Source organism: Ammospiza caudacuta, chromosome 5, assembly GCF_027887145.1.
Source record: "Ammospiza caudacuta isolate bAmmCau1 chromosome 5, bAmmCau1.pri, whole genome shotgun sequence".
NCBI classification, from domain to species: domain Eukaryota; kingdom Metazoa; phylum Chordata; class Aves; order Passeriformes; family Passerellidae; genus Ammospiza; species Ammospiza caudacuta.
In genome coordinates this window covers 38,588,372-38,611,920 of record NC_080597.1, presented here as the reverse complement: position 1 = coordinate 38,611,920, position 23,549 = coordinate 38,588,372, and the positions used below count along the sequence as shown (strand labels likewise).

The window sequence follows — 23,549 nt, the reverse complement described above, 5'->3', positions numbered from 1 at the left end:
GCTCCCTAAATAATTCACTGGAAGTTTCCTACATAAATCAGGTGCAAAGTATCTAAATATTGGCAATTTATATGGGCATATAGGCTGAGCTAACTTTTTTATTTTAAAAAGGGGAAACATTTGATTTTAAACTACAGAACAAGAACTAATAAAATAGAAGCATGGGCTCATTTTTACTAAATACTTTGCCTTTAAATAAAGAATTAATGAGATCAAGCCACACCACAGTATTTTCTCATCTTTTTTTCTCTCAAGCTATGAACAGAGAGAAACAGAAAGCTGGAACTAGAAGGTTCTGGAAGGCAGAACAATTGCCATGTGTCCTTTTACTAAAACAGAGGATAAATGGGTACATATAAAATTCATCAGTATTTCATGTAGGTGTAAAATTTTATATATCATAAAAAAAGACAAAAAACCCATGTATGTGGACATTGTCCTAAAGTAATCATTACCAAAAGTGGAGTATGAGCAGCTAGCCAGAGTCCTAGCTGCTCCTCTTTCTAAATCACCACATTTACATAAGGAAGAAATCAGTGAAATAGACAAAAGTAACAAACGATAGTCACACCGATTTTGCTGTTCTGAGTGTTTAGCAATTAACTGTTTTAATTTTTAATAGATTGTTTTTACCTTCTACACTACAGAGCAATTTTTTTTCTGATTCCTTTGACAACAGAAAACCAGAAAAAGCCCAAAATTTTCTTTTTATTTCAGCTGTAATGTTTTATTCTAGCTGAAGGTGATTTTTTATTTCTTTTTAAATCGGTAGAATCAAGGCAGAAGACTACCTATAAAGGAAAACTGTAAGCATTTCATTGAGATGTTAAAAAATGTTTCAGTGTGTAAAGAAATGTCTTTAATTTTTCTAGTTTTCTTTTCCTTAAAAACAATAACCTAGTCATGACAAGCTCTAAAAATAGGTCTGGCTGTCAAAAAAGTAGATTTTAGATAAAAATTTCTTTCTTCACAAAATGAATCCTCTGATGAGGCTGATGCTGAATTTTATGTTTTTTAAAAATTTTTTTCAAAGGTGCATTTGTATTGAATGTTTCCAAAGTATTCCTCTAAAACTGTGCCATGAAAAACTGAAAATATTTTAAAGAGCTTCTCTTTCATGGAAAATGCAATGTATGGTTTTAAAAAAAATGTTTTAGATAACTATGAACATTTCACAGCTTGATTATGCACTTACATTCATTCTGTATTTTTTTAAAAATAAAAATCAATAGAAGATTTTCTGGAGAAGCACTTGAATTTTAATAGAAATTCTTGGTTATCAGAAGATTTGTTATTACCACAAGAACTCCTCCAGTAATGGTAGTTCATCCAAAACTGGGCATGCTCAGCCATTAGCGCTTTACCTATGTTCCTTGTAAACTCATTCTTAAAAGTGATTAAAACTCTTCCCAACCAGTGTGTATGTTATGAAAAATAAACTCCTTTCAGAAGGCACAAGCTGCAGAAGTTTTTTTGGGAAAAAGGTCTGACATGGGAAAAGAACCTCAAGTCTCCAATAGAGACAAATATGGATTTTATTAATAGAAATTAAAACAAGGATCCTGAGGGATACTATGACAAACACAAAATATATAGCTTGTATTACTACATTACAAAATTACCACCCTGTCAGAAGACAAAATGTATTACTTCAGCATGTAAAGCATTATCCTTTTCAAAACAGATGATGTCACAAACCATTTAAAATTCCCCTAATGTATAACTTTCCATGAGAATGTTCTCATAACATCTACTGTGTCTTTGACTTATGTCACAGTTCTTCATACACAGCACACTTTATACTCACAAAACAACTCATTTCTGGAGGACAATGTACAACAATCATGAGTCACAAGTGACTCACAGAAAAAGACAAGGTAGGCAGCTTACTTTCTTACTCAAGGATATGTTCTGTGCAAAAGTGCCAGAAGAATTTTTCAAGGACAATCTACAATGTGCTCTTACTCCTCTCAGAAGCAGGGCTGTTAACAGAACCCCAAAAGCATTTTTCATTCATTGATATCATCACCTTTTAATTCTTCCTCCTTACTTGCATTTCTAAGTCCACTAAATGTAACTTAATACTGAATGTTGCCACATCTCTTTTCAGATTTTTAAGTGCATCTGTATCAGCAGCTTGTAATTAATTAATATATGTTTTCTTACATTTATTTCATTTCTTGCATTCAAACAAGTCATTCACATACAAGACTGGTACACAAATATCTAAATACTTTTTTTCTTGTGGCTGATTTTTCATATGTGTTATGCCATTGTAAGGATGGTATAGGAGGTAAGGATGTCAGCTGGTTATGTCCTAAGTGATAAATTTTTAAAAAACCCAGAAAACCAAAGTATGCTGAAGAGGCTCAAAAGTGACTTAATCAGTTTTGGAACACAAACACTTCTATTTTAGGATTAGCATATGAACTGAAGTTTAAAACTTGCCCTCAACTGCAAATGACAGAAATCTGAGAAAGCATTCTGGCCTTGTCCTTTCCTACCTCCTGTTATTAAGCCCTTGCTTTAATAATTCTTTGTGAGCAGCTGGTACACGTACACTCTGGAAACCAATTTATGGGGTTATGAACTTGGAAACACTTGCCTATATGTTATGCCTGAGGTCATTCTCCCATCTCTGGAAATTCAAATGAGAAATTGCAAAGATGTACCAGTTTGTAATGCATAGGCCTAGAAAATTTCTGCTTTACATTCAGTTCAGCACCATATGAATACTTTTTGTTTGTTTAAACAACCAGCAAGAAAGAAAGATTTTATTCTCATCTGGATGTCATCTTTAAAATAGATTTTACACTTACAGATGGTTTTAGTTCTCTTTTTTTCTAAACTATGAGTAGAAGAAACACTTTTGTGACTATTTTAAAGGGTGTCCTAGCACATCATTAACACCATGCCAATTAGGTAGCAAGGTTACTTTGAAAAACAAAGAGATGTCATGGTCTAGGACTCAAAAATGCAGTACTGGATTAGGACAAGCAGCATTTCAAACATTTCATATCTGTCTGCTAGTATTCTAGGAGATAGAATCACTTTTGCCCTGGACAGAATAAACCAGAAAGTATTTATCTCTATAAGGTTTGAGAATACAAATAATGACCAGCAATAAAGAATTTCTTTTTTCTGTATCTTCAAACATAAATCAGAACACTGATTTTTTTATTACCTTAAATTGAAACTGATCTTCTTGTCATGCTTGCTGTCATAGCATTGTAATATGGAAGTAAGAAACCAAATTATTATCGACACATAAAACCAGAAAATAACTATCAGTGTATGGTTCAGATTCAAGCATGACTATATTAAGAAGAATTGCACCCAGCTGAAATAGTGGAATCAGAAATTTTATGTCAAATGTACACATTTTTCCAAGTCTGATTTAGGTTGAGATCTTTTGTAACCATTTGGTTTGAAAGTCGTTATCAATTTTCATACTTAAAATGTAAGATTCCCATGTAATCTTCACTGATACTTAGAAAGTCAGCAGAGGTTTCTGTTTTGCACAAAAATATTGCCCATGCAGAGTATTATTTCTGAAGACTTAATCTGAGAATTTATAAAGGCACAGTCAGTCAATTTGTGAAAAATTCTGCTGCTTCTTGAAAGCATTTTTTTTGAAGTTACAATTTTCAGTAAACAATACCTCCTCAGATCTGTCCATACAATCCAAATATTAAGCTTCTGTAGGGAATACATACAACATATGTGAGTTACTATTAGATTGTTGACTGTATGCTCATAACAGCATGCCACAGTTGTGGCAAGAATTAGTCGTAGATCACCCTGAAAATCATGAGTACTACACACCAATAAATACATATTTCTTTCTTAATACACTAGACTTTTAAATTTGTATTACAGCTTAAGAGCCTAAGTAGAGTTACATGGAAAGGAAAATGAGCTACTGAAGGTAGCTGAACATTCAATAAACAGAATAAAAAAATGGGAACAGTCAGTTGATTTATTCTTCACATATACAGGGTTAGAATTTTAAATGTGTTTTGGCTGACAAATGTTTTATGCTAGTTTATAGCAGATACAAAGAGCAAATCAAATTACAGCAGAGCATCTGAATCTGATATGAATGTGTATCAATTACTGAAGAAGAAATTCTCTACCTTAAAATACCCTACTCTTTTTGGAATATTTATAATATCAAGCTTTTACTGCCAATGAAGAATTAATTTAATGGGGGCCATTATTCATTAACTTAGTCTTCACAAATTCAGAGGTATTGTCTTTACATGCTTTGACCAAAGATATACAACAAAGGGCTTATTCACCAATTAAATGTGATAATATTAATCCTTGACCTTTGAGAAAAGAAAACACTTCAAATGTGTTCAGCATATCTTAATGTTTTGGATATTCATTATTTCCAATGTCAGACTGATGTTATTAAGCAGAGGAAGTAGAAAAATATGAACTTAGTGTATAATCCCTAGGTTTAGTGTCTATCTCCAAAACACATTGCCCCAAACACCACTTGAACTCATAGTGCTAAAGAAAGTGGTTTTTGTTATTCCTCCAGGAGATGAAAAATCTGTTTTATTTCTTTTTTTAATGTAGTAATTGTCTCAGTGTTCAATACTCTACAATGTATTTGTCATTATGACAGGAAAAAATACAAAAATCAGAATTTTGCACTTCAGATACTCTCATGAGTCTTACTTTGCTAGTGAGAACGTCCAGGAGCACTTTTGATCACAGAATCAATTAGGTTGGAAAAGACTGCTGAGATCATCAAATCCAACTTCTGACCAAACATCACCTTGTCAACTAGACCATGGCACAGTGTCAGGTCCAGTCTCTTCTTAAACATCTTCAGGGACAGTGACTCCACATCCTTCCGGGGCACACCATCCCAATGTCTAATCACCCTTTGAGTGAGGAAATTCCTCCTGATCTCCAACCTGCACCTCCCCCATCTCAGATTAAGGCCGTTTCCTTTTGTCCAGTCCCTGTTGCCTGGGAGAAGATTCCAACCCCCACCTGGCCACAGCCTCCTTTCAGGCCTTGTGCAGAGCAATTAAGCCTCCCCTAAGGTTCCTTTTCTCCAGGCTAAACAACCCCAGCTCCCTCAGCCACTCCTCACAGGACTTGTGCTCCAGACCCTTCCCCAGCCTTGTTGCCCTTCTCTGGGCATTCTCCAGCACCTCAACGTCCTTCTTGCAGTGAAGGGCCCAGAACCAGACACAGGACTCAAGGTGTGGCCTCACCAGTGCCAAGTACAGGGACACAATCCCTGCCCTGCTCCTGCTGGCCACACCATTGCTGATCCAGGCCAGGATGCCACTGGCCTTCTCGGCCACCTGGGCACAGCTGGCTCATGTTCAGCCACTGTCACCAGCATTCCCAGATCTCCTTCTGTCCCCTTGCTCAACTTGCTCTTTAAAGACTAGTTCTATCATTGATTAAAATAAGTGGGAAACCCTCCACACTGACTGTCCTAGCCCTCTGGCCTAGGGCTTTACTTCCTGTGCAGAATGACTTTGGCTCTACCCCTGCTTAGAGATTTCTGTCCCTTTGATATAGAAGTATGGTTTATCTATTTGTGCATTACAATTTCCTATCGCTCCTTCCCTTTACTTATCTCTATGCTCCCTTCTGCTTAGAGTATCATTAAAAAAAAATCCAATGCAAGAAAAAACCAAATCTGTAATTTTGGTTACTTCATAATTTCAAATAAACCAACCTACAACAAAAAACGTTTCTGTAAGTCTCTAAGATTTATTTAATATTTTCTGTTGTGACAGATGACTGATTGTCATAACAAATCAACTGTCACAGTATAATGGGGATTTTTTTAGAACTCATACATGGTAAAGAATGCAGTTCACCAACAATAATTAAAAGAAAAAGGCCTATAATTTGATCCTAAATAGGAAAAAATCTTAAAGGATAAGAAGATATACTCAGCAAATGATTATTTGGAGCAGATTCTTGAGTAGACTACAGAAATGTTACATTACACTAAATAAAGTTACTGGCCCTTAACTTCTAGACGTAGAAGTTCAGATTCCTGGGGATCATATGAAAAATACATATTCATCAATAAAAATAAACCTATTTCTTCAGAGTCAACGTGAAAACTCTACACACTTCAATAAGATCCCTACTTTTAAAATAAAAAACATGCCCCTAACATAATTTTGTGGTTTTGAGCGAATATTATTCATTAAGGGAAATTATTCATTAAGATAAAGAGAGCCTGAATAAGACACTTCTAAAAGCTGATTCTTAAATATTCTGCATTTCCTTTGCTTTTAATAGAGACCTTAAAAAGAAGGGAATATGCTTTCACAATTTTCTTGGATGCTGTGTCAGCCTCTACCATCCACTTTGAAGGACATAAGCAAAATTAAACTATCACATTTAAGCTTTATAAAATTTCACTATTTTTTCCAGCTTTTCTTCACTGCATAACAGCACAGAATAGTTCACTTAGAAGGGACCTACAATAATCATCTAGTTCTAACACCTGACCACTTCAGGGCTGACAAAGTTAAATCACATTGTTGAAACCACTGTTCAAATGCTTCTTAAACACTGAGAGGCATGACTACAGCTGTTATTAAAACTAGGGGAAAAAACCCATGACTATGGCTGTTAGTAAAACTACAGTGTCTATAATTTTAATGGCAACAGTTTAATATATGGAGACTTAGATATCATCTGTTTCTATTCTGTTGACCAGAACCATTATATTTTTCCTCATATTCATTTGTGTGTCTTTCTAAACCTTCAGATAATGAGCCATCAATAGTTAATGTAGCAGTTGATGTACCTGGCTCAAGCTAATATAATTGATATCAATGTTTATGAAGCAGATACAGAGTGAACAGGAGTACACAGTCTTGCTGATGGCTTCAGGCATTCAGCACATGTTCTTCCTCCTCTAAATATTTAAGTTTCTGTCTTTTTTCCACATATCCCATTTTATTCCTCGCTGGATTGCCACATCAGTCTTCTTCCGTCATCAAGTATTTATTAAGAAGCCCAAAGCTTTTAAGATAAAATCTCCTGCTTATAATTATTTGTGATATGTTACTGTATACACAGAACTTTACAACAGCAAGGAAATAAACTCATACTTGAGAAGAATTCAAGTTGTTATTTGTAAGTATAATTATACATTTAACTGTGCTCTCTGTTGTCATCTTATTGCAGGGGTTCCACACTGCTGCCTCCTTAGCACAAAAGCTTCCTACCTTCCTGGTGTTTTCTCATGGGCATTTCCTCTGAGCACTGACTTTTTCTTCTTCACAAAGCAGCCAACTGACTCCAGGTCCCTTCTCAACCAGCCACCCCACTCTTTTATAGCACTCTTCTTCACATTGCTTACAGCTGTGGCCTATAAAAGTCAGGCCTGCTCCTATCTTTGATAATTGGCCCAGTTGCAAGTCCTTCAGGGTAAGATTACTTTCTATCTTTATTTTCTTATATTCCCTTATATCCCCCTACAGCTCTTTGGAATATGATGGTGGGTTAGGAAAAAAAAAAAAAAAAGATAGTCCAGAGAGGACCCAGCTAAAGTAGTGTCTTACCTACATCACAGATATCTCAATCTTTTATCATATAATATTAGTTAGGAGTCATCCAACAGAATAAAATTGGTATTTAACACTATGAAAACAGCTTTCATTCAATTTTATGTGGAAAAAAGAACTGCCATGTGCTGTTATATGTTCTGTCACCAAGGAAGAAAAACCTTAAATTTTTCCTAAGCATTTGTTAGGTTGGACACAACTAATACTTCAGCATTGTGTTGCATTTAAACTATTGCAACTTTATAATGCCAAGTTTTCTTTGATTTCCAGATGCTCTGTCTCCCCTCTACATGTAAATCCTGTAAAAACATGTATTTCCATATTTACTCTACTAGAACTAATAGTTATGGTTAGTATCTGATTTTTTGCATACATCTCAATATGCTTCCCCCAATGTTAACATCTTGAGACAAACAGTTAAAATAATTAGCAAAAAAGCATCATTCCAATTTGTTTAAGAAAATATTTCTGTTATTTAGGAATCTAAACTGATTTTGGCAGTCACAAACACTTGCTACTTGCATTGATTTTTGTGGGAACAGCATGGATTCAGAACACCTGAAAATTAACATGTTTCTATTTAGTAGCCAGCAAAACTATAAAACACAGGAAATTCAGAGATAGAAACAAGCACTGGCTCAAGCTTTAGTTTTTACACATGAATACAGAGCATATCACTAGATTTTTGAAACAGAAAACTTGGAACTTTCCCCTCAGACACATTTCACTCAGATCTCCATTTCACTACTTGGAATTTTTCTTAAGTTATTCCCTGGAAATTTGAGAAAAATGCATACTTTTGCAAGATTTAAAAAAAAATATGGAGAACTTACAGAAGTCCTTCACACAAGAGGATGTTTTTAGAACCTCAGAAAAAGTACTGATTATTCATTCAAATATACAGGATGCCATCGGTACTCCATGTTCTTCAGCACAGCCAGAAAGAAATTAAGAGTGAAAAAACCCCATCATTCCATCTTCATCATAGAAACAAAAGCTGTTTTGAGAACAATACTGTGGGTCAAGCTATTATTTTCACCCAAACAGCAAATGCCCAATCCAAAATAAACAGTCTATTTTAATTAATTCTGTTTAAATCTGTGTCTTTATTTCTGTCAGGCTATTTTATTTTTGTATCTATACATGTGTCTGTGCAATGCCAGTATTTTGTACCCATGTACTATACGCACACACATCTGAAACAGAAAACACAACCTCAGAATAAGGCCCTACTGATTTACTGTTGTCTCCCTATACCTTTCTTGTCTCTGGCAGTAAAAAACTCATTGCTCACTGCATTGGAAGAAAATGTAAGTCTATCAACAAAATTCTCTAATCACAATTCTATTAAAGGCTAACATTGATCAAATTACATAAACTGGTTCAATAAAACAAGGTCATTACATTTCCCTCTTTGGATTTTCCCTTCTATCATGCCTCCAGTAAGCATTTCTAAATGAGTGGTATCTTATTAGATCAAATAAAACCTTGATTACTACTATATTTCTATAACTGATTTTATTACTGAATTATTGTAGCTAACAATTACAATTTAGTTGAAATCTATGGGGTACCAGAGGACATAAAAAAGATTCCTTTTAGTATTGGAGTTCCACACTCCAAACAATCCTACCATCGATATCCAGTAAGATTTGCAAACAGTGCTGACAATAATATCTATTGCAGAGAAAAAAAATATTTTTGCAGCATTCAAAAGAATTGAAACTCAACTAGAACTAGGTGTTTAGATCTCCACCAGAGAGATTCACTCGAATCACAACATACTCAGACTTGCTGGAAATAAACAAAAAAAGTTTAAAAAAAGAAAGAAAATAGACTTCCAATGGTCTCTTTCAGTATAAATTATTCAATGATCTCTACCAAAGAATAGCATATCTAGACTGCTTTAGTTTTAAATAGTCTATTTTAAAGACAGGAGGTTTTATATCCATGCATAGAAGAATTCAACTCATATAAGTTAAGCTGTTTAAAGCCATGCAAACTACACACTGTGCTCCAGCCACAGCACCCCGACTTGCAGAAAGCAAAGGCATGGACTGGGAGAATGCAGAACCACCCACTGGAGAGCAAGTTTGAGATTATGTACAGGGAGTGCAAGTCCATAGCAGCTGATGAGATGCATCCACATGTCCTAAGGGAACTGATGAAGCGTCTAAGCCATTATCCATCATATTTGAGAAGTCGTGTCAGCCCTGTGAAGTTTCCACTGACTGGAAAAGGAGAAAGGTAACCCTAATTTTTAAGAAGGGTAAAAAGGAAGATGTAGGCAACTGAAAGCCAGTCAGTTTCACCTCAGTGACCAGCAAGACCATGGGGCAGATCCTCCTGGAAACTGTGCTAAGGCATATGGAAAATAATGAGTTCACAGCCAATAGTACTAAAAAAGATGTATCATATGGGCAGATTCCGATAATCAATACAAGAAAAGACTTACAGCCACTAAAAAATAAAATCTGCTACCATAAAGGATCAGTAAAATCAGGACTTTCTGGTAATGTAACATTGAAGAGAAATGAACACAAATGGAAAGGCAGAAGGTTCCTCTTGAACATCAGGAAACCTTTTTTACGTTTTACAGTAAGGGTGACTGAGCACTGGCACAGGTTGCCCAGAGAGGCTGTGGAGTCTACCTTCAGAGATATTTAAAAGCCATCTGGACACAGTCCTGGGCAGCCTGTTCTTAGTAACCCTGCTGCAACAGAAAAGCTAGACAAGGTGACCTCCTGAGGTCCTTCCCTACCTCAACTATTCTGTGAATAATAATTTCTAAGTAAATCACTGAGCAAGTATATTATTAATGAACAAAATAAACTTGACTAGAGAGTGGCAAGTTATTAACATCTTCATATAAATTAATACCTTTCATACCTTGAAACTTATTCTTGAAAGGCTAAAAGCAGCAATAAAGTAACCAAAAACCAACACTCATTCAGTACTGTTTACCAGAATACAATAACGAATCTTAGAATTCTATCATAAGAGAAGTCATTCAAAGTCTTACAATGACATATGCTTATTTTTCCAGTTTGTTTACAAGGTAACTAATCAAGGTGATATTTTCTAGACTACTTAGCCTAGAGAAGATTATGGTTAAATTTACTTGAGAAAGTTGTAACTAAACATTTTCCTCTTTTTAACACTCAAAAACAGAGTTAGAGTTCCTAACCTTTTTAGTAGAACACTTTCTTATGCTGCAGTAAAAGACCTTATTTTACTCCAATAAAACAAAAACAGAATATTAAGTATTTAGATTGTATGCTTCCTCATTACAGCGTATTTCATTGTATTTAGCTTTTTTTTTTTTTTTTTTCTGGATTTAAGAGTCGTGACCTAAATGCAATAAATTCCTGTTGTTGGGGATCATGCAGTGCAGACCCAGACACACTTTCCTTAGAAGATTCCACTATCAATAGGCAGCTTTGAGAAGAATAAACAAGATCACTTGTGAACTAGATTCCAAGTATCTCCAGAATAAAGTCTGAAATAAAGAATCTGAAGAGGTGTTTTGGGTCCGGTTCACATGTTAAGCAAAGGTATTTTGACATACAATATCTTTTATACCAGTTATGGGTTTTCACTGTGTCTTGGTCTAAGAAAGATGCCATTCCTTCATAATGCAAGACCTTTTTTTGATGAATGATCTATCTTTATTCATGGTACCCTACAATCATTTATTCCTTCATCAACATTATTTTTGGCTTAAAATATTTTTCATCTTTACCTGTTCATTCCATCTTCCTGTCTCTCCAAGAAAATCTATGAAATCACTCATAGTCCCTCTCAAGTCAGTTTCCCCCAGAAATAAGAAATCTTCAATTAGTCTTTTCAGACAGAAAATGTTACTTACTCTTTCCTCTAGCAATGTTTTTCTCAATCTCTTCCAATTTGAGGTCGACTCTCAATCACTACTGAGCCAAAACTCAGATAAATAAGGTCCAAACCACCCCTTGGTCTAAATGCATTAATATTTACCTACTTCCAACACAAGTCTCTTACATAACACATTTCAAAACGATGCTTTCCATTTTTAACCTCCCACTGGCTGCCTATCACCATTGTAAACCATATATTATCCCTCTTTACTACAGCTACCTAAACGGTAATGATTTTTTTTATTACCTGCTAGATATAAGATATTCACCCTTTTACCACGCACTGCCATCCCACCTCTGTTACTCTTGTTCTTGTGTATTATAATACTCCCTTAGTTCAAAATTCAACTCAATTTTGTCATCTGAAATTTCCACTAGCATGCTTCTTCTTATGCTCAAATAAATAAAAGCTTCAAAATAAATTAACTACTACTACTCTCCTTTTATCCTGTCAGTCTACTGTAAGTGAAAATTTTTTCTCTCTCTCCTTTATTACTGACCTTATTAATTATTATATTGCTATCCTTACACACCTCCCATCTATCAGTAATTTAAATGAGTTGACTTCAAAAGATGTAATTTTAGGGATTCTGTAGTTCCCCAATCTAAAAAGTCTGGTACCAAAGAGTCATGTTGAGTTACTTTGTATAAAGATAATTTTGATAAACTGTTGTTATATTTTTAAGTTAGCTTTTTGACATATCATTAGATTTTCCTCCAAAACAAGATTAAAGTCTTCCCTGTTATTTTATTTAGACTAGCTGATCTGTAATTTTCTGCTCACTTTTTCCCTCCTCCCTGAAACATAACTGTTCAGTTACAGACAGATGTTCATAAAGTTTAAACTGCCAATCTAATGGAAATAAAATTTATTTCAATGGTAGCACTTAGCATGACAACTATATTTCTGTAACTCAGTTTTGAAAGACATGGTTAATTGTACATTGTTCTGTTGCAGTGCAGACCAGTATAGAATATTAAAGATATTTACAGTCATTGGCTGCAGCCCTAACAGCTGTAACAGCATTAACTAATAACACAAGCTTCCTATTAAAGTTATTTATGATTTCCTATTTCCCATCAGACAAGATTTTTCAATGGCTGAGTTTTCATGCAAGCTCTTTTTGTGCAGGTTCTATTTATTACAAGTGTAATGATTTTTCTAGAACATATTTTTCACTGTAAACACTTAGACAATAAGCAAAAACAGTGTCCTAACAAAAATGCTTTGGAATATAACTGTGTCAATACACAGTTTCTACTCATAAAGCACAATGTAAATACTAAGAAATAATTGAATTTTGAAAACCACTCGAGGGATCAAGAACTAAAAGAATAAATTCTGATAAAGCAAGACTCATTAGATGCCACAACTACATGATAATTATCACATAGATATCATATATTTATATATTCTCCCCTAAACTGAGTAAAGAGAGAATTCTTCCTCTCCACTAGGTAATAATTCCTAGGTAATGTTAGAAGGCTACAACAGGAAGTTAGCAAGGCAAGTTTGCCATTCATAAAACCAGAAACCAAAAAACTGTGAAAGTACTATATAGAATATCTCAAGTCCAGAACTGAAACTAAATAGTATGGCAGTGATATGAAAATTACATCCTTGAAAGACTCTATTACTCAAATGTATATTACTAAGCCAGTGTTCTGTACTTATAAGAATTTAGTTATTACATGAAGATCTAGATAACATATTTGATGGACTTAAAACCTGATTCTGCTTTAAGGTGTTACCAGTGTGTTACACAGTTTCTCATATGGGAAACCTACATCTCTCTTAGATATAAGGAGGAATGCTACCTGAAACACATTCCTAATGGTACCTGGTAGACCAAAGCATTCACCTGACAAATCTATTGCTTTTAGCAGATGTATAGCTATCATTCAAAACTATGTAACAAAATATAATTTTAATCTTTATTTCTTACTAGAAGAAATAAAGAATAAAATACTATCATGATCCATTTCCTTAGAATTAATTTCTTTTAGGCTCTGGCATTTATGGCATTTATACTGAATATTATTTTCCTTAGCTAGTCTCCAGTATTTTAGCAGGTGTTCTGCATATGCAAGACTTGTTAGGGCTTAGACACCTGCTAGTGCTCAACAAAAATACCTCACTATGGGCTCAGTGGAGAGTGCATCAGCACACTGAAAGGGGCTTAACAGATGCTGAGTGTCCTCTCTTCTTTGGATTTCCAGGAGTAAGTCTTTGAATAAAGGATTTATGCTGCCTTTCACTTACTCTTTTCTACTCTTCTATGTAGAGATACCTGTAAAAAGAAGCTCAACTGCCCACAAATAAAGAGAAAAAAAGAAAAAAAAAACAACCTTGATTTTACAGTTTATCAACCTTGATTTTACAGTTTATCAAGATCATTGCTACACCTTTTTGTTTGTCCCAAAACAGCGGCAGGCATTCTCATTGTCTGGAGCTCTTTCTCTATCTCTCTTTCTCTGTTTCTCTGTTTCTCTGTTTCTCTGTCTCTCTCATTTTGTCCTATCCCAAGATATTTCAAAAACCTACTGAGGTTAACCCTTGAATATTGGGCTTTTCCCTGTTCCAGAGGGTGCCACTTGCCTCTTCTACCCTTAAATTTTTTTTTACTTATTGCCTCTTTATTCCAACCACACACTTCCCTAATTCCTCCCTAGGCCCTAATGGTCACATTCTCTAATACATGACAGCTCAGAGACACAAAGCAAAAAACATGGAGTAAATCTGAATTTTGAATCATGGTATCTTTTCAACCTCTGGCCACATACGCAGACTGAAGTAAAATCTTTCTTTGCTTTTAATTCCAGTATATTAAAAACAATTATATTGACACATATTATTGATATATATCACAGTATTTTAACTGAAGTCATTCAGTTTTGAAGTTCCTAAAAAAGACTAGGGTAACTTCAGATAGTGAGATTTATATAAATATTTAAACTTAATTGAATTAAAATATTAAGGTATCAGTTTTTTTTGGGGGGTTGTGTCATACCTTATTTAACTACATTAGTTAGTTTTATTGTTTATTAGAAGTCTCTAGAAAACATTCTCATTCTTCTTTCTTTATTTCTACCTCTAGATCTTTTATTTAAATGATCCCTCACCTGTTGTAAATGCTAGAGCAACAGCCAAAAGAACCAGTAGCTACAGGCCTTCATCTTGCTCTCCTTCAAGTCAACGGCATTACTCCTATTCTTAAATATGAAAAAAGGTCCCATAGAGGTCAAACCAGGTTCTGTTAATTCAATAGGAGTTCTGCAGCTGACATCAATGGGAGCAAAATTTGGACCTCAAGGAATGCATACTGATTAGGGTTAAAGTAATTGGTGTTAACTCAAAAATTAGTGAACCTAAACAAAAAAAGAAGAATCTTTGTTAACAACATACCTGAGGCAGTGCTGAGTTCAGCTGTCGCTGGAGGGAATCTCTGTCGTAGATGACATCCTGTAGGCGTTGCTGTGCAAGTGACAAGCTTTCCTGTGTCTCCCGAAGGGTATCCAGGAGACGGTCCCTTTCATCCAGCATGTTCACCATCAGCTGCTCAAAATGAGAATCCGAGTCCGAGCCACTGCTTTGGGACCCCCGTTGACTCATCGGGGTGTCCTCGTTTATCGTTGGCATCACTTCACACATCATTTCTTTAAAACAAACACAAATCAAGGAACAGCTCTTCAGTAACGAAAACATTTGAGGATGTTTCATAAGAGGAATAATAAACTCTGTACATGGACACAGTTAGTAGATTATTGCATTGTTCCCACTTTTAAACTTGCATGCAATGTTAATCAGTTGATCAATAAAGAGGGATTAAATACAGTGACTAATTCCATAGAGCAAAGACTTTGAATGTGCTTCCCAAAACTAAGGAAGACTGACTGGAAGGAGATGGAGGGTTACAGAATATTTAAATTAATAGTTTTGGAAATAATACTCTCTTAAAATAACAGAAAATATTTCCTCTGCAAATGTAGACTCCCTTATTGTGGCTTTTCTCCCTTCTCTTACTTAATTTCATTGTTGAATTGTTGGTATTAATGTCAATAGCTGCCACTAATTGCCAGATTTTGTCTTCCTCTAGGCAATTGTACAGCTCAGGCTAACCATTGATCCAGTATCATGCTGCCTTAACAATGCCAGGTTAATCTATTTTTCTATCTAGTTATTCCCATCCTCAGGGGAAGTTATTCTCCAGTGAGCTTGTTCAGTAAGAGGTCAAGAACTAGAAACTCTGCTAATTATATCCCTATGATATCTTGTGCAAATTGAATTACCAGGAACCGAATCACCGTTGTTTGTTTCTGAAATCTGTCCTGAGCAGAGCAAATAACATCACCTAGTCCCATACTTCAGCTCCAAATTTATTAGATCTATCTTATAAATTAACCAGAATTACGTAAATGTCAAACCCCCACTTCATGTACAGTGAGGAGCTTTAGGCATCTTTGGGAGAGCTTGCTGATGTTGACTGCTTTGTCCACTGTCCCCAGGGACCTTGGGATGTGGGATGCCAGCCAGAGGAGCCTGTCTTGCCTCCAGGAACCTCTCACAACATCATGTAAGCACAGTGCACTCAGCAAGGGGCCGTCACCAGTCTCCACTCAGCTCCCACCTGTGGCTGACCAGTTTGGGATGGTCATGTTCACAGTGAACAAAAGGATAACTAAAAAAATTCCAAGGCCATCTGCCACTTGCTCAGTTCAATGATAACTTTTCGGTGTGCACCAGGTGGCCAGAGACCATGGTCTCTGCATGCCCATTCTCCAAGATCAAAGTTAACAATCTGGATTGTCACTGAACCCTTTCTGCCTCACAATCATCAACATCTCATGGGTCACACTTCTTGTCCTAGGGAATTGTCACCTGTGAAGCTTCATCATTCAAGAAATTACTTCCAATGTGCTTCACATGGTTTCTAGTGTGAAGGGCACAGCATTTCCTACCCCTGCACACAGGCTGTGGCAGAGTGAGAGTGGTACAATTTTGCGGGAATGCTGGTGAGTGGGTGAGAACAGGTAGGGAAAGCTCTGTGTGGACAGCTGTTGCTGTCTCAGCACCTTGCATTCACACTAGATAGGAAATCTCTTCAAGTCATTATGTGGATGTGCGAAGCCATATAAGTGGTTGTGGGGTTATAAGGGAATCCATGAATGCTCATGGCACTATTATCACATCTTGTCCCTCTCAGCTGTTGCCTTCAGGGAAGGCAGGGGCTATGCATTGTTCTTATTTTGAATCCCTGGACTGCATTGTTCTGACAGCACAAGTAACAAACTTGGGCTATGACTAAGATAGAAGAGAAGGCAGGGAATGGGTGGGCAGTTCCTGGTGTAGGCAGTTGCTATTTGGAAGTTTTCTCCCACAGCTCACAGCCCCAGGAGAATCTTTAAAAGGTACAGCAGTTCTCGCAGTCAGCCTGGTGATGTACATCGCTTTCTGGGAGTCCAGAGATCAATGCCATTATTCCATTGGAACCACTTGCATCCTCTCCCTCCCCCACCCTGAGAGTGAAGAGAAATACAGCAAAGCAGTCTGTTAACCTGAGCCAGATAGAAAGGCTGGGAGGGTGTGACAGAAAGGGACATTTGGACTCTTGTAAGAGCAAGGAGCAGGAGATATGGGAGGGAATCCTGGATCATGACCTCACAGAAATTGTTTGTGGGGGTCCATGAGGACCCCAAATAACGTGGAAGGAAACCTGGCTTCTCAGAGTGCCCCTGGGTCACCAAGCCACAAAAAAAGTAACAAAATCTCAAGCAACTGCAGGTTTGCTGTGGGGCTTCCAAAGAAAAATTTCTTACAGCCTTTCATGAAAGACCTAGTATGCCACACTGTTCGATTTACTATGATTTGTGTCTTCTTGCCTTTAGAAAAGCATTTTTGTTTTCCTTTTTTAAAACTTTCTTGGCATTTATCACTCTTATATTTGCCAACACATGGGATGCTTTCAGTGTCCTGAGGCAGCCACCATTCAACACTGTTCCCAAGCATGTGCTGAAGAACAGAGCTACTTCCCCAGGACCTTATTACACCTGTTACAAATTTCCTGCTTGATAGCAGGTAGGAATCAAAACACTGAGAATATCTGAAGAATTTTTAAATGAAGAAAAAAAAAGGAAAGAAGACTTATCAAGAGAGACTGCAACAAAAGCTAGGGCAGGTAAAGCAGAGGAAGAACTACACAGGAACAGAGGAGGAGTGTCAGCAAACAGATCGATCACAGCCTAGTAGTATAAGATTGGAAGCTGAGGACAAATGGAAGGTCACATATGCATTTGGATCTTTATACAGGAAATTAAATATGTTGCCGAGCTACAAGAGTTCTTGACATTTCCTGATGGTGTTTGCATGCATTAGTCAACCTTTGGCTAACCACAGGTTTATGTGGTTCACACATAGGGTCAGGAGATTTAAAGGTAAGAGTCAGCTCCCAGCTTAGTTATCCCTGAAAGGAATTTAGTTTGCATACACCAGAAGGACATAGATGACCAAGACAACACATACAGACAGAAACAGCTGAGGGATTCATGCTAAAACATAACATAAAAATAGTACTGCTATGATCAGTTTGGTCTGATTGCTAATGTGGTGATATCTTGAGTAACCTGGATTATATTTTTTAAAGTTCCAGTAGGGAAAGAGGGCCATTTCTGATTTTCCTTCTATTTAATTTCAATTTTAAACCTAAATTTAAAAACTCCATCACCCTAACAATTTTTAGTCTGGGTTCATAATATAATCAGCTGAAATATTTCATACAATGAAATTAGAACGAATCACTCTACCTACCTACTCTTCCCCACTTACCACAGACCATAAATCTGTGTTAAGCTCAAGTATATTTTATATAGGAAGAATTTCAATCATTAAACACTGAAAGTGATCTCTCTAATAAATTAACCAGAATAAGCCATTCTTTTTGCAAAAAATATATTCCTTTTTCGGTTGTATTTATAGGGGAGACACAGCCACATTCAATGCTGCAGTTCTAAAAGGCTCAAAATAAGGCTATTTCCAGGGCCACTTCTATTACACTTCAGAACTACCATGCCACACATACTTTTGCAGCTGATCTCTGCATTTACATAACTTTTGAAAAAACTCAGATATCTTTCCCTATATATGCATGAATAAAATTTCATATGCACAAGACAGCTGCATCCTGGACTTAATGATATATGTACAGATCCATGCATACATAGCAGGTATTTGTCTCAGGTACTCAGTTCTTACTAAACATGTAGATATCAATTCCACTCAGAATTGAACTGAACAAGATTAATAAAGAACTGCCATTAAGCTTCCTTTTTGTTCTCCATTCTTACTGCTCCAAAAACTGGCTAGCCTCAGAAAACTTGATTTTTTAAACCATAGCTGCCAGGTAGACCAAGCATATCCAAACTGACATCTGGATATTCCATGTTTTCTAACTGCGCTTATCAGCTTGTCATATGATTGATGGAATATAATCATATGCCCAGGAATGACCCCAAAAGATCAAAGACTGGAATGAAGACTCCCAGCCCTCCACTCTTTTGAATTGGTTTTATACAGCTTAATAGGCTGTTAGTTTCTCATTCAGCTCTGAATGCACTAAAAATCAGATGCATAAACATCTTCGAGTCTGTGCATATATTTTAATCTCTCCAGTTGGTCTGCACATGCCAGCTCCTATGTTGAGATATTTGTTATCCCAGCATAGTATCCCTTTCCCTAATCTATACATTCCTATCAACTCCCACAAGGCAATTACAGTTACATTTCTTTGATGAGCCCTGCTAGTGAAAAACAATTCAGAGCTGACAGCAACAAAAAAGGGAGAATAAACAAAGACAATCAACAATGTACATGAAGCATCAGAATCCTGTCTCTGAAGTTTAAAACAGAAACCTTGAATTGTATTGTCACAACTCTAAATTGCAAACTAACTTCTCTTAAAAGTTTCAGGTAATGTGACAAAATCTAAATGACACAAATCTGGAGTGCATAAATGTCTGCCCTAAATTTCTGAAAATTACAGTTAACACTGAATTTTCTTTTATTTTTCAAACCTGCAGTGAGCAGACTCATCTTGTTTTGCACTTGGCCCAGCACTGAGCAAGGGGTTGTCACAGATGACTTCCAAAGGTCCTTTTCACATGGAATAATTCCATGGGATAGGACCCAAACAAATCAACCACCAAACAAATCCAAGAACCCAAACCCACAGATTTGCTTCTTTTCAAAGGAATGATGAATGATGTTGAATTGAGTAAACTCATGTACCTGTACCCAGCCATAAGGAGGCACCTTTGCAGAGACTGAGTAAATTCCCACTGAAGAATTTTACTAAGGATTTCTTTGCCAAGACTTGATACCTCAAATCCTACTTGGTTACACCAGTGGTGCCTAACCATGCATCTGGCAAGCTCATTGTGCCACCAGAGAACTGCAGGCTTTTGCCCCAGAAAACAGCAGCAAAGAAGCTGGGGGGAAAATGGAAGTAGAAGGTGAGCAGGTAATTAAGACCTGAACTGACCAATTATTCATCAGGAGAACATGAGGTACAGGCCAGGTAACCACAGCAACCCACTAGGGAGCGGACAGCCACCTTGCTTTCTCATATGAGAGAATCACTGAATACTCAGGGTTGCAAGGAACCTCTGGAGATCATCTACTCCAAGCTGAAGGCATGTTAAGTGGAACACAGGCAGCGAGGAATGATCACTGAGGGAGCTGGAATTTCTTTCCAGTGGGTGTTAAGAACTGCAAGGGGTGGATTAAACACCTCTGTTTCATATTTTCAAGACCACAGAAGTCTATGATAACGAAATAGGCTCTCCTGTACATCACTCTGTGCAACACTTCCCATGCAGCAAGAATTGCAAAGAAGAGGAAGGAGAGGAGAGAAAGGAACACACAAAGTGGCATATTCTTCAACTGAAAGAGCTGACATTAATAGCTGAATGGGCACTATATACCTCTTCATTCAAAAGAAAAGAAGGAAAGCTTGTGTTCTTTGCCAGAAAAAGGCTGACTTGCCCTGTAGTAATACAACTCAACTAAAGTTATGCTTGAGTGATCTAAGCCAACAAAAGTAAGACTTTCAAATGTGTTTCTCTTTCTTTAAATAGAAAAAATAAAAGCTCCATTGATACTGAACTTACTACTTCTATAGTACAAAGTTTATCACTTTACCCAGTATCCTGAATGCAAGTAAAGCAATCCCTCAATGAAAGATGCATTAAGTCACCAGCATTTTACTGTTAATATATAATCATTGTTCCTAAGATCCATCCTGAGCCACAAAGCAGATATTACAATTCCCTTGGGCAGGGTGCCCCCACAGCATCCAAAACTTGCAAGGACTGCAACATACAGTGAACTTGTGTAGCACCTGCAACTATCCCAAACCCAGGAGAGGTTCTGAAGGGGGAGCAGAATACTGGCAAATTCCTGCTTCCCTTGAAATCCATGTAGCACATAAACACTCCCTGGAAATAGACTTTTAGGTAACGTAATAACTTTAGAACTCTTCTAATTCAAAACAAAACCTAGACACTTATTTAGTAGTAGTTTTGGACCTGTGTGCTCAGGCATCACAGCCATACCCAATGGCAGCTTGAGAAGCAGGACACTAAAGCTCTCAAAACACATTATCTTTCTTGTCCATCGTGTATCTACTGCACCATCTACTACAAAGCCTTTTCCAGGTTGACTGGTTCCTAGTTCAGTGTTTTCTCCAGTTATTTGCATGGAATCAAACCCAGCAAATAACCTGAATTCATGGAAATTCTATCATAGACTTCAATGAGTTTGTATCAGTACAGATGGCTGAAAAAGTCACTAACATAGACAAGCCATCGATCTTCTGTCATTTTACTCCCTCCAAACAGAGGCATAAAAGATCACAAATGCCTGTTTTGTGATACCAGGGAGCATGACAGATGTTATGTCTACTACATTACCAGAAATCATGAACAGGTTTCCCCTCTAAACACACAACATCCAACTGGCAAAAAGTAATCTGTCTTACTAGAGGGAGAAAGAATGTGGTTCACTGTGATTAAGATTTTTCAGGCTGTATGCAAAAATGTCATAGCAAATCTATAGCATTAGCTGCATTATGTCTCCATCAAGAGTGAACTCTGTATTAGCTCAAATTAGGAATTCTGCAGCTCAGTTTAAACATCCAGACAAGGGGAATGGACAAAAATTCCAGCACAGAGCACAGAATATGGCCATCCTTGGTTAAGAGTTATATAAAGCTTCTTTTCGGGAGGGACTCCATTAACAAATTAATTGATAGCAACTCTCTTATATTAACTTCTCTCTGATTATGATCATGTATGGACCAGGTGTCAAAGTATGTCCTCAATACTGACTTTCTCTAAAACTACTTGAAATTTCTGTGGTATGTATCCTATAGAGGTGGAAAATGAAAAAGTTGTCTGCCTTCTTCTAACTGGACCCCACCCTATTTGGCATTTTCTGTTATCTCAATTGTCCAAGAGTCTTAGAATTATTTATTCAAGTGAATATTGTAACAAACACTTCTGCAATCTCATTTAGCCTGGAAATTATTTACCAGATGGAGTTCTTTCACTTGGGAAGCTCTGAGAATAAGAAGACACAAAGCTACTTGGCTTCTGCCTGACAAAGGCTCTTAGACAAGCATTCATTTTGCTCACCTTGAAGGCCACCACCTTAGATGTGAATCTAATTTTAGTCCCTCACCTTTCTCTCCATAACTGGCTTTAAAAGCTTGTTTTCTGTTTGCTCTTGTGTTTGATTTGCACACCACAGCTGAGGAATCATTTCAAGTTACTTATAATTTTGCTGCAGGAAAAAGAAGTAGAAATCTACCTACCATACATTCTAGCCTGTCCACAGTGACATCAGCTTGAAAACTCATTTCATTGGATCGTTCTGGGTATTTTGCATTTACAAGCTATTTTTTTCCAAATCGTTAAATAGATACAGTGACTGATAAAACCAGATCTTACTGCAATTATGTCTCTTCAGATGTCCTCAGCAGGATCGCTCTTAGGCAGCGCAGTGTAATTCCAATAAGGAAAATCCTTCCTATTGTCTGAGTTGCATTACATGCATATTCCTCCTCCTAGTTAACTCCTTACCTGCCAGCCTCCACTAAACTATGATATCACCTTTAACAGAAGCATCCTGCCCTCCTACCACACAGGAGGGGTGGTCAGCACAGTACCTTAGAAAAAGGACTCATTCCAAGTATCTGTTCTTTATATCATACCTCTTACCTCCTACCTCCCTTAACCACAACCAAAAAAATAAGTTGATTTCACATTTTTCAGTCTGAAACCCCCCAACTCCCATTACAGAAATGCATTTAAATACCACACAAGTGCTACAGCAAGAGGCAGACAGCTAGATTTTGCATTTGCATCTCATCCCCTGGGGATATCGGGGCTAAGGAAGGAATATCTAACTCAGAAATAGAAGGTTCAGTACCTAGTATCTTTTATTTCGGCGTCTGCTATTTCACTTGATCAATAACAACCGCAGTCTCCACCGGCTTCGAGCGGGGACTCACACAGCCGAGCACTCCTGGAGCATCTTCCTAGAAATGGTGACACAGGCGTTGCTCCGAGGAACCCCAAGCCCCCGCACCCGTCCTCCGGCAAGTCTCGCTGCTTGGCACCTCAACATTTTCTTCGGTCACTTCGTCAGCAGCCAAGAGGAGAAGCATCCATGGGAAAAATGGCATATTACAAATTTTGCTTTGGGAAGCAGAGCTCGGTTCAGACCATTGTCGGGAGGAGGAGGGGGGGGAGCGGCTCTTAAAGCTCCAGCAGCCCCTTTCGAGCAACAGCATCTTTGCAGCTGGAGGCAAACCATCACAGGGGGAGGGGGCAGGGCGAAAGCATCTTTCTTTTATTTATTATCTTTTGCTAAACTTAACTGAGCGGTATCTGGCTTCCTCGGCTCTTCGATACCTCCCAGGCTAATTATGCCTCTGTGCGTGACAGAAGTCCACACGCACGCACGACTGCCTGCATGATCAAAAAGCAAACGCGGCTTTCTGCTTTTTACAGAGAGAAATCCCGTGCCCACGGC

At 37.2% G+C, this 23,549-nt stretch overlaps 1 protein-coding gene across 7 annotated transcripts in view; it reads right to left on the bottom strand.

The window, feature by feature from the left end:
- The window catches only part of PPFIA2 (PTPRF interacting protein alpha 2), a 288,488-nt gene extending 265,306 nt beyond the window's left edge, over positions 1-23,182 (bottom strand). For all 7 annotated transcript variants that reach the window (XM_058805647.1, XM_058805650.1, XM_058805658.1 and 4 more), the window contains exons 1-2: positions 22,944-23,182; positions 14,868-15,118 (exon numbers count right to left, since the gene is read on the bottom strand). In XM_058805647.1, the coding sequence (XP_058661630.1) occupies positions 14,868-15,116 (249 nt within the window). In that variant the 5' untranslated portion in view covers positions 15,117-15,118; positions 22,944-23,182. The remainder of the gene's footprint in view (positions 1-14,867; positions 15,119-22,943) is intronic.
- Positions 23,183-23,549: the final 367 nt, after the last annotated feature.